This window comes from Myripristis murdjan, chromosome 21 (genome assembly GCF_902150065.1).
Source record: "Myripristis murdjan chromosome 21, fMyrMur1.1, whole genome shotgun sequence".
In the NCBI taxonomy this organism is placed as follows: Eukaryota; Metazoa; Chordata; class Actinopteri; order Holocentriformes; family Holocentridae; genus Myripristis; species Myripristis murdjan.
The window spans coordinates 9,379,521-9,395,141 of NC_044000.1; the positions used below are offsets into that span (position 1 = coordinate 9,379,521).

The following is a 15,621-nucleotide window of genomic DNA, read 5'->3' on the forward strand; positions in this document are numbered from 1 at the left end:
ACCCATTTGAGTCCCATTTGAAGTCTAGCCCAGTCAGTCCCCTGTAATAAATGTTGTTGCCTTTTGGACAGTTGAGCTTTCTGGTTTTTGGGGAGCATCTAGGTGAAGGCAGTGAACAAGACATTTTCTCTTCAACAGCTTCCACCAGTGTTCACTCAAGGAAGTCACCTACCCTCACTTAGTCCAGTGGAAAACAGTGTAGACTACCATGTAACTATAGAGAGCTACTGAGCCAAGCAGATTTTCTAAAATCTCAGGATCTAATGGCAATCACTTTTGAATCTCTTTTGGATACTTACTTGATTCAGCCAAACTAATGGCATTAGCTTTCATGACGCAATCACCACAGCATGTGCTTTCAATCAGTCTAAGTATTAACAATGACATAAGCTGAGAAATCCAACTGCAGATCTTCAAGGATGACACATTGTGCTTTTCTTTTTCACCATTCATTTGTTTGTTTTGATTGTGAGCAATGCCAAAAGTCTAAGATAAATCATCAGCAAAGTCAATTGATGAACTACGTGAGCTCAGCCCAGATTCCTCTGAGAGTAGAACTAAACCTACTGACAGCAGATGTCCTCCAGGTTTTTGGACGAGCATTTGCACATAAGCTCCATGTCCAATCTGTCTTTCTCTGGCTGTGTATGTGATTTGATAAGACCTGGATGTACAAGATAAGTCAAGCACAGGGTTTAAGGGTTTTTGTGACAGAGTTTGTTGAAAGAAACGGCTTGGGTTTTCAGCGCCTTTAGAGAAGGATGATTGTTTCCTGGACCTCTGGCATGATGTAAACATATCGCTGCTATTTCAAAAAAAAATCATAACTGCAGTTTTGATCCACTGACATGACCCAGTTCTTGAAAAGCTGCCATTTTGGAAATATCAAAGCTTTCTTTGGACACTAAAAATGAGTTTAAAATACAGGGATTTGAGAGTCAGTGTCAAGCAAGCTCTTGAAAGTCTATCTCAAATATTGCCTTTTTTAAACTATGACCAGGGAGAAAATATTTCCGGACTCATAGTGGTCAAAGCAGAAAGTTGTTACTTAAGGAACTAAATCTCCTTATTTTTGGTGCTCACAAGATGCAAGGCTGTTGCAAATCAGTGATGATAAGGATAGTTCATGTGGGATATAAATGATGATAAATGATAATGACAGGAAGGAGCTCTCTGGCTGGTACTGATAATAAATTTGTACTGGACCCAAAGTGAGCCCTCAGACCATTCAGTGTCCTTTCTCACCTTCAGTGTCAGGTGTTATGTGGTTTGGCATCAAGAACCCTTCACCAAACTGCTGAGGAATAACAGAACAATGTCAAAGCTGCAGGATGTAGATGTCCTGTGCACAGCAGTGCTGGTCAGAGCAGGAAAAAATATTCAAAATATGAATGTATGCAGACTGGCTTCCATTACTTTACTGAAATAATTCATGACATTTTCATATATAAAGGCATGATTTACGTCTCTCTATCGCTGAGAGATATAACACAAAAGTCAACATATATCCACTTCATAAAAACCTTTACAGTTGCTGTTTTAAGATCTGGTGTCTGGTAGGTCTTTCCTGGGAAAAATCCTCTGCTTCACAGGACGCAAAGTTTTATTTGTCAGCAGGAGCAACAGCACTTTATGTGGTTTAATAGTTAGCATTAGCAGTGATAGCCACCAGGGTTGAACAGACAAAAAAGTGCCACCCTCAGACACTCTAAGGTGAAAATCCAAGGAAAAAGGACACCACAGCAGTCCCACCCATGCTGTTTGATTGAGAGGTGATATCTGGGAAATGCAGTGCAAAAATACCACGGTGATGAGTGCTTTGCACCAAACAAAGCAAAAACCATGGATAGTGGATTACCACTGTAATGTTTTCATGTTGAGGCTCTCTCTGCCCCCCATGTAGGATGATAGTCCGTGTTGTTTCCGTGGGTCAGTGTGGTCTGGTGTTGGCTGATGGTCCTTCCTCTTGGTGTTACACAGCAGAGAGAACAGAGGAAACGTGTGCACACATGTGAGCTGCTGCACAGGGAGGGCCAGGGTCTGCATTGTTTTCAACAGATGAGAGTCAAGCAGGGTAGGACAGGGTGTGTGTGCATGTTGTGGGGGGTGTGGTGGAGTGTGTTCTTCCTCTGTCAACAAGTGAGCCCCCCCTTCATCTAGCAGGCTGCAGGACCTCGGCCAAACCAAGAGGAGGGCAGACAGAACACACCCCTCTGCTGTTTGGCTGTTTACACACTAGCATGCATATTGTACATACACGCACACACACACCCTCTCTCTCTTTCACTATCTCAATCTACTGGCTAGTCTGTCTGTATCTATTTTGTCTGTCAACTTGTCTCTATCATTTTTCTCTGTATGACAAACTTACTTCACTTTGCCTCATTTTTTTTTTTTTTTTTTTTTTTTTTTACATTAGACCCTCAGTGAAGGCCTGTCATTCTCTAAATCCATTCTGCCATTTCCCTGTTTTTACTAGGTTCAAGGACAGCTGGAAGTTAATTATCTCAGTTGTGTAAGTGCTTTGCCGTGCACTCTGGTTTTCTGGTTTACCGAGGAACTGAGCTGGTCAAGGTTAAAGATGTACTAAAACCAGTCCCTAGGGAAATCTGATTAGCCATAAGAAGCCTGGCCTCCTGTTACTGGATCACCACTCCCCTCACTGCTCACAATCCATGTTGTAACATCGCATCTGCAGCCCCTCCCTCTTCCCTTTTATTCATTAAGTGTGTTCTGAATCAGTCTCTCTTTTCATAATATGCGAGGAGAAATGTGAGGGAGGTTACCACCAGGGGCTGCTGTGGCTGTATGCGGCTGCCGTATGAACTGTGTGAACTTTTGAGGTTTAATTTCTGTGTTGCAGTACAGTTTGTCACTGCTGTTGTGTCAAACAATCCATCAGGATAATGAACAGTGACGGACAAATCATGGAATCTGATTTGCAAAACTGGCATCTTGCTTTCTTCCCTGCATCCAAATTCATATTCCTTTGTCTGATTTCTCTTCTGCGCTTATCTGTAAGATGTTGATCATATAGTAATGTTAGATACAATGTGGAGGGTATTCTGTATATTGCTAAAGAACAAACAAACAAACAAAAAAAAATGTATTGAAATTGCAGTGTGGTTAAGTGCATTATCCAAATTGCAGCAGCTGCAATTTCTTGGATAAAGGTTAAATGTGACAGCATACCATTATTAAATGAAGAATCGAGGAGCTACAGAGATGCCCCGGCCTACAAATCATAATTCTCCAGACAGGATGGTTTGGCTATATCATATATCATATCCTCATTTTACTACATTTTTCCAGTTGAAATGAAAATTATGACGCAAAAATGACCACCGCCACTAATACAGTGGTCCCTCGTTTATCGCAGGAGTTACGTTCTAAAAATAACCCGCAATAGGCGAAATCCGCGAAGTAGTCAGCTTTATTTTTTACAATTATTATAGATGTTTTAAGGCTGTAAAACCCCTCACTACACACTTTATACACTTTTCTCAGACAGGCATTAACATTTTCTCACTTTTCTCTCTTGTTTAAACTCTCAAAGTTCAAACCTTCGTAGAAAAATAAGTCCAGTATTATAGAATGAAACCAAAGATCAAAATCTCCCGGCATGGAGGAGATTGATTGACAATGGTCCAGTCCCTTAGCCAATCAGGACGCAAAACACAATGTGCTGTAAAAAAAAAAAAAAAAAAAAAAAAAGCATGCAAAATTGCACTAAAAAAAATCCGTGAAACTGCGAGGCCGCAAAAGGTTAACCACGTTGTAGCGAGCGACAACTGTATAGCAAATAGTATTACATCTGCAGCATCTCCTGAAATAACCACAATATGATTTTTTTAATGTGTTTTTTAATTTATTTTTTTTTTTTACTGTAATGTACAGTTGTAATGAAAATGTCTTAGATATGTGATATGCATCATACTGAGTTGGTAGAGTTTGTTTGTTATGGAGCTGGAAGATGAGTTCACATGCGAAAAGGTTATGGTGTGCAATGTCATGATCATTTAGTCTTTATTCAAGTACAGCTAAGCTCTGCTGGACAACACTCAAATACTAGTGATATAATAGTGACTTAGCGTTATGCTCCAAAATAGCACTCAACCTCTGCCTCCTCCAGGTCCAGTGTCTAGCTTTGAGGAGAATTATTTGTTCTGAAACCATCATTTCTGAAACTGAGGTTATTCGTTCCAGTGTAAACTTTAGATGCTGATTTAGATAAAGCTGTCAAAAGTAGGTGTGAGTAGCAGTGTCTTTGCTCTCATGTAAATGTTATGGTACTTAAAAAACAACTAGAAAAAACATTTTGATTCTATATGGATGGAATGGAAAGTGTCTATTTCATTGGCTGCAGTGTTGGCCAAAAAAAAAAAAAAAAAAAAAGTCATAGTGAACCTGTATGCTGACCAACTCTTGAATTAGCAGATAGACATACAGTCAGATACATAAATTCACATAATTTCCTCAAAGTTCTTCCTTTTCCCAGATTTATTGTGTGTGTGTGTGTGTGTGTGTGTGTGTGTGTGTGTGTGTGTGTAGGATTAGACTGAAAGGTTGTCTTTAACACTGTCTCCTTGAGTGAGTTCATCTCTGTAGGGGTGGCCTACAGGAAATACCAGGGGATTAATCCCCTCTGCCACTGGGTGGGTGTTTGTTTGTGTGTGTGTGTGTGTATGGGGGAGCATTATATAGTGTGTATTTATATACACTGTGAGGAAGATGAAAATATGTGTGTGAGGCGGAGAGTGAATGTGTGCATTTTTGTGTGTGAAAGAGAGACAAACACTTATTTACAGATGTTTATGTATATTTTTATGCGTGTTGTGTATATATGTAGGTTATTGTTTGGAGTGTATGATAGCTTTGATTGTGTGTCCATTTTTTGAGACTTGACTGACTTTTTTGAAGTGTGTGAGACACTGTGTGTAGGCTCTGTCAGAACATTATTGATGAATGTTTACATGAGCATTTACTTTTGCTAATATTCATGTAAATAACTGTTGTAATGTTATGTGTGTGTATGGTGGCAGAGGAGTATGTGTGACTATTGTGTATGTGTGTGTGTGTGTGTGATAAAGCAAAGCCACACACAAGGGATAAAGAGCTGAGCCCGGAGCTAACATGGTCATTGATGAGCAGTGAGAACTTAATGAAGCGGCTTTTGCTTCCCAGCCCCGCTGTGCTCTTTCTCTATGGTGAGGGCTCAAGATGGAGAAGGGAGGGGGGCGTGGGGGGTCTGTTTGATGCCACAACTACTCACCCCAAGAGACAGAGGTACAACTTCGGGGACTTCTGGTTTTTTTTTTTTTTTTTTTTTTTTACTTTTGAGGAATAAACGTGTGTCTGCGTGTGTGTGTGTGTGTGTGTGTGTGTGTGTGTGTGTGTGTGTGTGTGTGTGTGTGTGTGTGAGAGAGAGAGAGAGAGAGGGAGAGAGAGAGAGAGAGAATGGAAGGGAGAGTGAAGGTGGTAAAGGGGATTGCCAGATGGCTGAGCAGCCTAGTGGAGAGAGTGAGGAATGAGGAAGGTGGAAATGTTTTCACAGTACCAAAATTTTGAACATCCCAACAACACAAGTAGTTTAGTTTCATATTGGTAAACAGCATTACTTGTTTTTCTACCATTCAAAGCACTTTAAAGTGTTTGCCTCACATTCACACACACACTCACACACTGATGGCAGAAGCAGCCGTACAAGGTGCTGAGCTGCCCATCAGGAGCGGGTGGGGGTGCAGTGTCCTGCTCAAGGGCACTTGGACATGCTTTCGGGAGGAGCTGGCCCATCAGTGTTAAAATCTCCAGAATACAGAAATCAAGTGTCTTTTTCTTGACACTAGTGGGCTGATCCTGGTTCTGCCCTGTTTCAAAAGAATTAAACTTGTTCTCAAAAAAAATTCTTGAAACTGCATTAGATGAGATAATCCCACAGGTGGGATTATCTCATCTAAAAGGCATATTTTCTTTTACGTTTTTTGAAGAAAAGCAAGATTTTTAAGCCTGAACGTCAGACCAAATGAGATTTTATATGGTGTGAGGATCATGAGTATTTTTAAGTATTGATATTCAGTATTGATAAGTTGCATCAATAGTGATGTTATGATTGTTACTGTTATGTTTATTATTTAAAACGTAGTACTACTGCAACAGCAAATAGGAAAAAAAACTATTATGCAACCTTACAGAAAAATCACTGTAATGAACTTAAACAAGTAGCACTATGACACTGACTAACAAGCAGGTTATTTGCCAGCAAGCTTCATTTAATTCACTTCATTTAAATTAGACCCTCAAACTATGCACAGAGATTACAAAGAGAGTACTGTTGTTCCTATGCATTGTGTTTGCACTAAACATTTGTTAGATTCAATATAGATTTCAATCCTCATAATGTGTTGACGTAGCGGTGAAATTTCCAGTTAATTTTGACAAGATCGATGAAGAGATTAGGAAGTGAGCGTGAGGAGGGAGGAGGTAGTGCAGATCAGTCACCCAGGAGAAAGAGGTAGAAAGAGAACAAATGAGGGAGACTGAGAGAAAGAGAGAGAGAGGATAAAATATTAAAATGGCCCTAAAAGTGAAATGCACAGGGAAACTGGGCGAGGGATAGAGGGAGAGAGAGATGGATGGGGGAGGTGAGAGAGAGAGAGGGGGGAAGCAGGGGGAGGTGGGGTTGGATGCTGAGGGGAGCGACAGGGGAGTGGGTGGGATCGAGGGATGAATGAAATTAAGAATGGTGAGAATTAGAGGGGTAAAGAGGGAGGGAGGGAGGGGGGGAGAGAAAGAGAGAGGAGAGGAGGGGCAAGAGAGATGGATAATAAGTGGAGTACCCCCTCTTTCTAAACCCCTCCCCCTCTGCTCTCGTAGAGAGGGGGGCTGCCTGACCCCAAAAAAAGCTTTGTGAAACTTCCCCCAGTAGAGGGAAGGACAGGCAGAGTTGAGAGAGGGAGCGAGGAGAGGAGAGGAGAGGAGAGGAGAGCCAGTCAGGACCCAAGTTACAGGAGAGTCAGAGGTGGAGACAGCAGACAGAGAGAGAGGGAACAAGAGAGTGAAGAGCTGTGCAGAGAGAGGGCAGGAAACCAAGGTGAAAGAGAGAGCTGTGTCCCTCGTCTGTGCCTCCTGGATGGTCATGGCTTTGCAGCATTGGGCAACTCTTCTCCTGTCTGGACGAGTGTTGAGGAAGCCCACGGCCGCTGGTCTGTAGCAGCAGCATCAGTCCTGTCGCTCACCATGCCGTCTGTGTCCCTCAGCCTGCCAGCAGCCCTGGCTGGGCCAGCCCGCACCTGGGTCTGCCTCTCCTGCATGTTTTGGGTGAGACACCTTCCCTCTTTTTTACTTGCTTTTTTTTTTTCCTCTCTCCTCTGTTAGTCAGTGTGTGAGTTTATGTGCAAGGTGCAAGAGCAAGCAGTTGCAGAAACAAGTTTGTGGTTTGTGACATGTACCCAAATTGGTGTAGCTGTCGTGTAGCCAGACAGAGGAAAGTTTGTTGGGTTGTGGTGAAAGGTGATGCCTCAGTGCTGTGCAACTGGGAAGCTCTGGTCTCATAGAGCTGGTGGGTCAGGCAGTCTGTTGGGTGGTCTGCTGTCGGGGGTGGGGTGCAGGGTCAGGAGCCGGCAGTAGGGGGGCTTGGCACAGTGACACATTGGAACGGGGGAGATATTAAAGAGGAGAATGAGAGCGTGCGCGAGTGAGAGACAAATTGTAGGCTGTTTTCTCCGTCCATAGACACATTTTCACACTAAAAGCTTGGCTTGTCTGTTTTGACACTGCCTTGAACCAAATGGGACTGTCTGTGTCTTACCCTCATCTCTCTCCCACTTGCTTTCCATGCCTCTCTCGCTCTAGGTGGTTGGGACACACAGCTATTTTTGCTTCCTCTTGTATAATTTAATCTGCCGTGCATTCCCGCTCACAGTGAGGGGTTGTTTGTGCACTTGCGTGCCCTCTGAGCTGTGTTATGGTCAGTGTATGTGTCCATGCTGAAATTGGTGTGACCACAGTCTCAACATTTGTCCTAAAGCACTCTTGAGTACTCTCCCTAAATTTGCGCTGATTTGAAAGAACATTCCTGGCTGAAATACACAACATGCATGCTGCTCTCCTCTTTTTCAGATGAATACAGAAGGAGGATGAAAAAAATGCAGAGGATGAAAAGAAAAGAGTAGTTGAATAGACTATTGAGATCCATCCTTTCCCATTCTGCGATGGTCCTTTGGGACATGACCGCACACCCCTGGCAAAGCTGGAGTTCTTGGCGAGGAGACTGGATAATCTTACAGAGCTCTTCATCAGTTAATTACCATTCTTTCTTTTGAGGAGCGGGAGGCGAGGTGAAAGGGGGGTCGTAAAAGAATCTCAAAGCCCCCCAGCTAAGCTCTGGGTCACTGATTGACTGCATCGGAGCACTGTATGACAAAGCGAGCTCACTTAAGGGGGCGGGCCTCAATCTGAACTCCTGCGTTAATAGCGGATCTTTGTTTACTGCCTGCTTATGGGTGCACCTTATTTTACAAAAGCAGTATGTGCCATTCACATACAGCCATCCAGTGATTCACCTTGACCAGAAACTCAGGATGCTAAGAATACAGAGGACTGAAAGCAAAGGGTTTGAATACTCCTGAAAATTAAGACTTTACTGGGGGTTGGGCATATATTACTATAATCCTCTTTCCTGAAGATATTTTTCTGTACTTGTTGCCAGACTCAGCACTGATTCAGGATGAACTGAATAGTTTAGTAATAGAGGTACTGTTCGCGCAGCTGGGAAAGTGCATACAGCTGCAGAAACTGTTATGGAGAGAGAGAGGGAGAGAGAGTGAGGGAGAGAGAGAGAGAGAGGGAGAGAGACAGACAGAAAGACAGACAGAGAGAGAGAGAAAAAATGAGAAAGAGTGAGTGAGCAAGTACAGATGCGGGAAACAGACCATCTACATGAACTAGACAAGATCTGTTTCTTAGCCAAGCCTCCAAAAGGGGAGGACTGTCTCCTGTCGGATGGTCCTGGATAAATGGAAATTTTCAAGCGCACAAATGAAAAAAAATGCTGAGGGAGATATAGGAAATGGCAGGAATGACTTGAAGGACAAAGGAAATGAACAGAAGATGCTCTGGGCAAAAAGGGAGGGCAGACTAAACAGGGATGACACAAGAGGCCATGAAAGAGGACCTTCAGAAGAGCGCTACTCTCCAAACATTGTGAATAATTGATGAATGCCAAAAAAGGGTTTTAGGGACACTTTCATCAGGTTTCTCCGAAACAGCCGCGTAACTAATCAAACGTCCTCTAAAAGCCCATTGCTAAAAGAAAGTTTTCTTTTTTAGGTCATGCAAAATCCTGTTGAGAATGAAGAACAGGAGGTGAATTAAACATTCAAATTATTGTGGTTATTGCATCAAACAGGGGTAATTAGTAGGATTTGTACCAGTCCAAGGCCACTACATCAAACTCTCAGACTTTGGGGCGGATTTGAAAGTGGGTAACGGTGGCCAAGTGCCTCTGATCTGACAAGGTGCTGTTGTTGTTGTGGAAAACACTTCAGAGAACGCCGTCCCACAGCTATGAGCCAATGCAAATATTGACCTTTGGCTAAACCGTCTGAGCTGTCAAAGTTCAAAGAGCTTAATGGGATGATCGATATCCATTATCGTACACTCAGTCAATCTCGGTTCAGCATTGGGTCTCAACAGGACCACTCAGGGGATGGTGTCTTCCCAGGAATAGTATATCATTAGTTTGTTGTTGTTTTTTTGAAAAATGGACATGTAAACTAAAAGCAAACACCAGGCAAACTAACAAGTCAGTATTCAGGTTCAATACTTTCCTGTCTTATTAACACAGTTGAGAGGACGTTGTCTCAGCACAGCTCACAACAGAGACATATCAAGCCTTTTTGTGGAAAATTGTCTTTGTAGATGGCTGTGAATTGGACTAAGCCTTTATTCCTGCCTGTCAAAACAGACATTAGAGTGTAAAAGGACATAGGTGAGATGGAGCAGAATGTGCATTCTCATAATACATTAATCTGGTAAAAATCTTATGTCCACTGTTTCTACTTACATTCATCATTATCATGTAAATGCATTCACCTCATTGATCTCCCTCATCCCTCTCTCTGTCTTGGTCTGTTGCTAGTTTGATTCTCACCCCATGCCAGTTCCTGAGATTACCTCTGATTCAAGTCAAAAAATGTTCCACATGTGGGGCCCCTTTGAAATACGGCAACATTTCTGTAATTGTAACATCTGGGTTTATGTTGCCCCAGTGTTTTGCTGCTGTAATGGATTTGCCATGCAGTTCTTTCCGGCATGACCCTTATCGTTGCCATCCTTGGGATTTGTGCAGCCGGACACATGCTACTCTGTCTTGGAGTTGCACTTTGTGTGTGTTCCACTTGTTTGGGATATGGTTGAAAATCGTGTCCTCTTCTCTCTCGCAACATAAAGGAAAGTTTAACCCTTGCTCCGTTGATTTATGAGAGTTGCGAAGCTTTGTGTAACACCCCACCCCTTGAGTGCCAGAAGAGACCAGAGCTTTCTGCACGCTTCACTGGGCACATTGGCCTTAAACCTCCCATGGCCTTGCAGTTCTGGCTGGAGGGAGGTGCAGGATTCAGATCAGGGTAGACCCAAGTAAAGTCAGAGTATGTACCTTTTCATTTAGAACTTTTAAAGATGAAATAAACCTTAATGATACACAGGAAATTCATGCTGGATGTGAGAACCTTCACAGTAAGAAGAAAGTCAAGAAAAACCAAAGGTCAAATGGAGTTCATAGTTTACCCTTTAAAAAAAAAAAAAAAAAAACTATTCCCATGGCATTGCTCAGCTCAGTCAGTTGTAGCTCTTCAACCTTTTCAGTCCATCCTGGGACCCAGGCTCATCAAGTGTACCAGTATCCCTGTTATGGGGACCCATCAGAACCAGATTTGTGACTGATTTCAGGCCTCAAAATTTTGTAGTTTAAGAAATAAAGATGAACCCATGGAGAGATTATAGTGATCCTGGTGCCAGTATAAGACTCTATCCACTGAGTAATGCAGAAATGGTGTCCCTTCATTCCTTTGGTTTCCACCTTGTTTCGGTGTGTTTCTTTTTTCTCTTTTTATGCACTCAGATTTCACCATTGTTTGGGCCTCTACTAAGGTCTGTTTAATTTCTCCTTAAAGCATTGATCTAGTTTTACCATGGAACTTACGACAACACCTCTCTTAAAGTCCAGTACTCCTCTATTTACCCCACCAGTAGCACCGCAGGTTATCACTGTCAGAGGAGGAGGTTGAGCCTGTGAGGATATGTTATGCCCAGAAGAACAGAAAAAAGTGAATTGGTTTTATTTCTGATGTCATGCATTTTTGCCCATGTTTTATTTTAGATATGGCTGTAAAAACAGGATTAACAGAGAACTCTTTCAAAAGTGCTTCAAGAGATGCCAGGGTACCCTCCTGTCCTTTGTCATATATGGAGGGCTTACACACAACAGTGTATGAAATTAAATGTTCAGACAGGCCAAGCGGTACAGTAGAGTGTGCCATTATATAGTCTAGACTGTAGGTGGTTCATGTCATTCATCAAGAGTTGATTTGGATCCTGGCATGGGTTTCCAAACCCTGGGCATCTGTAATATTTCATATTACAGCTTTAATAATGCCTTATTCTTCTCCTTATTCTTTTTGTTTGTTGTGGTTAAGTTTTTTTAGTCTTGGGGGATTGAGGGTGAGGGGCACACATGAGCATCAGTCATCAAAGACACCTGGGACATTCCTCTTGTGGCGTAAGTGACTCAATGTTCACACTCCTAGCTTTACCTTTAAATGCATTGGGCCACCCTGTGTGCTCAGGTGGAAGTACATTATTCAAGCCATTAAATCATATATGGAACTCTCTAGACTCTTTGATCGCAGCCTACAGTCCACCTGCAATCTCCATATATCACGGCCCCTGGAGCCATTTGTGCTCAAGCAAACCTTTCATAACTTGAGAGTTTAAGGTTGTATGATTCAAGTTCAGTTGAATGCACATGAACACTCCAACAAAGTGGTAAAAGCAGCTAGAAAAGATGTGATTTTGTATGATAATTTATGCCATAATGATTAATTTAGGTTCCTAGCCAAAAAGTTGAAGATGAATGTTTGAATAGATTGCTTGCAGTTGGTTGATATTCTACAAAATGCTCTATAAAAAAAAGTCTGAAAAACTGCTCCATGGCTGTACTGGAAATGCTATGAGAAAAGAGCAGGCCCATTTAAAGAAGTAACTACAACATTTTGCCATGATGCGTGATTTAAGGTTATTTGCTTTTCACTGCCCTAATGTAGTACTAATATTCCTTTTATTTCTGACTGAAAGCTTTGCTGTGCCTCTTTGCTATCTGAAAGTACAGTTCATAAAAATAGCTCCAAAAAGCCTCTTGTTGGTTCCTGATGGCCTTTTTCAAGTTTTAATGCTGCAGATGGATTATTATGCGATTACAATTTGTACATTACTGAAAGGCACAGTACAAAGGTACAATTTTACCTCTCACTAATTAACAGCCAGCCTTAAATTGTGAACAGTAATATCTGAAAATATTGTGATGTGAGGTTTTGTTAATGTTGTCCACCCCTTGGCTTTTCCGTGAGTTAAGGCTTTTAATACTGTATATTTCATAAAACATAACATGGATTATTGTTAAATCAAGACAGATTTTTACATTTTGCTTTACAAGGCCAACATAGTCACTAACATCAGTGCTGATACCTCTTGCCAAACACATCTATCAAAATGTGTCCGCCTCTCTATCTGCTCTCTCTTGCACTCTTAGTGAGCCTTTCAAGGTTCACTACTGTGCTTGTAGTTGTTCTTGGCAGACTGCACAATGAGCAGAGTAGGTTGTAAACTGACACAGGTGACATTACTCAAGAAAAGGGTGGTTGGACTCTGAGAACAAGGAAGGTCAAAGGTCACTTAGAGGGAAGTGAAACAACAGTGGGGATTGGCTCAGGCTTGGCTCTGGAGTCTGAGGAGGTGTTTGGGCCTGGTAGTGATTATGGTTGCAAAGCTAACAGGAAGCTCATTGTGGGGCCCGGGCTCCTTCAGTGCTCGGGCTTTGACAGAGCACAACAAATCCCCTGCAATCTTCTTACTCAGTCAGCGATGATGATGATGATGATGATGATAATGATAATAACCATAATGGTAATAACACAAACATCATTTGTGCCGCCTCGGCATTACAGAAATTGCCGTAGACTCTATCATGCAGAAAATCTGCCTTGTCCTAACTCACAAAAACGAAGAGACATATGCCTATTTTGGAAAAATGTGATTTTAGGAGTCATTTTGTAAAAATTGGTTACTGCAGCGCTGCTGTGTTTTTTTCTATTCTGACTCTCTCTCTCAGCAAAATAATTAAGGAGGTTGTGCAGCCCTCCCTCGTTTTATTCAAAAGCTCCATAATCAGTTGATGGGTGATTTCTATTTAAAGTTTTGATGCCTTGCTTTATCAACCTCCGTTTTCAGCCCTCAGAGCAGAACAAAGCCGCCTTATATGGCTATGCTTTACCTCTGATGTGTGTCACACAGTAAATGTACCTTTCTCAGTCAACCAAAAACATTCTTTACATGTAGACTCAAACTTTGCACATGTTCATCGTCAGAACAGCATTATAAAGTCACATTTATTTAAAAGTGCTTTTAACACAACACTGTCGTCACTAAGTGCTTTACATAGCAACAAAGCACATAAACACTGATTAAAGCGAGAGAGAACAAACGTCTCTACTAATGCCAGAGCTGTAGGTATGTGTGTGTGTGTGTGTGTGTGTGTGTGTTTGTGTGTATGCGTGTGTGTGTGTGAGTGGATATGAGAGCTCTGAGGTAATGACAGGACAGTCTGCAGGAACAAAGACTAAATGAGTAAGAGCATGGAGCTTATTGTCTCCAAATTTGATAACCTGGCTAAGTCCTACTCTTCCACTACCTCTACCTCTCTCCTCCACGCCAGTATGGGTTCATGACTTCTCCGCCTGTACAGCCTGGATGTCTCGATGACAACAACTTAGATCTTTCTTGGCAGCCGTCCTCTTATCTGTCAGTAATGAGCCGCCACTGAAGAGGCCCGCAGAACCAGCTAATGCCATGATAACCTCTAGCTCTGACTGTGATCTGAGACCTCCTGTTGATTCCCATGTATTCAAGTGTGAGGCCAAACAATGTCCATTGCAACTGGCATTGACAGCTCGCTGCTGCGCTGCCTGTGTAAAGGAGGCAAACATTTGCATTGGGGTTTTCAGTATTACCGTGCTTTCAGTTTATACTCAGTAAGGTGTTGGTGTTTGCCTTGTCTTTTCTGTCCATTTGCTTTGATATGTATAAATTGCCCTTGCTTTATGCATTTTCAGCAAGATTAAAGGGGCATCACTTCATAAAATTGAAAACTGCAAATTTTAGCTGCAAAATACCAGTAAAACAAGCAAAAAACAGGTTGTAAATACAAGCTTTGGGTCATCCTGTCCCCCTAGCAGCCCATTGTGGGTACAGTGTATGATTTTAGTTTCACAATGCCTCTCAAATGACTGTCCTTATGCTAACAGAAAGCAATAGAGAACACATGTTTTCTTCTCTTGGCAGTTAGCTCTCATGATGAACTTTGGCTGTCTTCGAGAAAACCCATTTTATCCCTCTGACTAGATGCCATTGGCAAGAACCATCTTTCTAGATTTTATCTGAGGCTTGTAGCCATCACAGTTCTATATGTTATTTATTTTCATAGTCTGTACACTGAGAGAAAGCTCACGGCTTTTTTTTTCTTAAACCAGAAATATTATCTCTGGAGATTTCGAGAGTCTTTGTGAAAACAAATGGGGCAGAGCTTTTATGAGTTGCTTAATATGGATTTGTTGTAAGACTTCAAAACACATGCCTGAATCCGTGCCAGAAAGGAGAATGTAATGGTGTAATGATGATACGAAACAATACCTTTCACATTTACAGTGTTTTTCAGGGTATGCGGAGACACTCGGCATTTGGAAACCACATACAAAATTAAAAACAAAAGACCGTAAAATTGAAGACAATAGGACGTAGTGAAGTAAAACTGAGAGAGGATGTAGAAAACAAAGCTAAACATATCAACAATAAACCCAGCAAAACTTATCAACTGACTAAAATTAAATAGGACAGAGTGTTCTGTGCTGCACATTACCATAACAGTGTAATGATGTTTCTCCTGTCTTCTACAAATTCAATAGTTTCCCTCTATCTGTGAGGAATGAGGGTTTATGAGAGTAAAGCTCATCTTCCAGGATACATTTTCTCACAAAGTGAATTACAAGAGCCACAATTTAATTTTTACAAGTTGAACATAAAAAACTGTTTGACTCTATGCTGTATCTTGCATATATTTCGGTGACCAGGCCCCAAGCCTTTGGAAAAGCATGTCTGAGGTTAAAGATGCATCCAGCTTCAAAAGGAAAGAATCACTTCCGAAGTTAGTTTTCCAGACGTGGTTGTGAATTAAATTGGGGTGGACTGAAATTAAGAAAATTCTAAATTCAAAATAGCTTTCTGTAAACAAATGATGTTTAAGCAAGCGTAGATTTTGCTTCAGTGTTTGAAATGCTGACAAAAGGAGCAAGT

The 15,621-nt window shown here is 41.8% G+C and overlaps 1 protein-coding gene across 6 annotated transcripts in view; it reads left to right on the forward strand.

Annotated features, from left to right (window-relative positions):
* Positions 1-15,621, forward strand: part of tns1b (tensin 1b) — a 167,291-nt gene that overhangs the window by 10,841 nt on the left and 140,829 nt on the right. For 2 of the 6 annotated variants that reach the window (XM_030080368.1, XM_030080369.1), the window contains exon 1: positions 7,125-7,317. The exons of 1 other annotated variant lie outside the window; for it this stretch is intronic. In XM_030080368.1, coding sequence (XP_029936228.1) covers positions 7,237-7,317 — 81 coding nt within the window. In that variant the 5' untranslated portion in view covers positions 7,125-7,236. Of the gene's footprint in view, positions 1-7,122; positions 7,318-15,621 lie in introns of those variants that run through there. 3 more of the 6 variants (XM_030080370.1, XM_030080375.1, XM_030080371.1) reach the window with 2 other exon arrangements.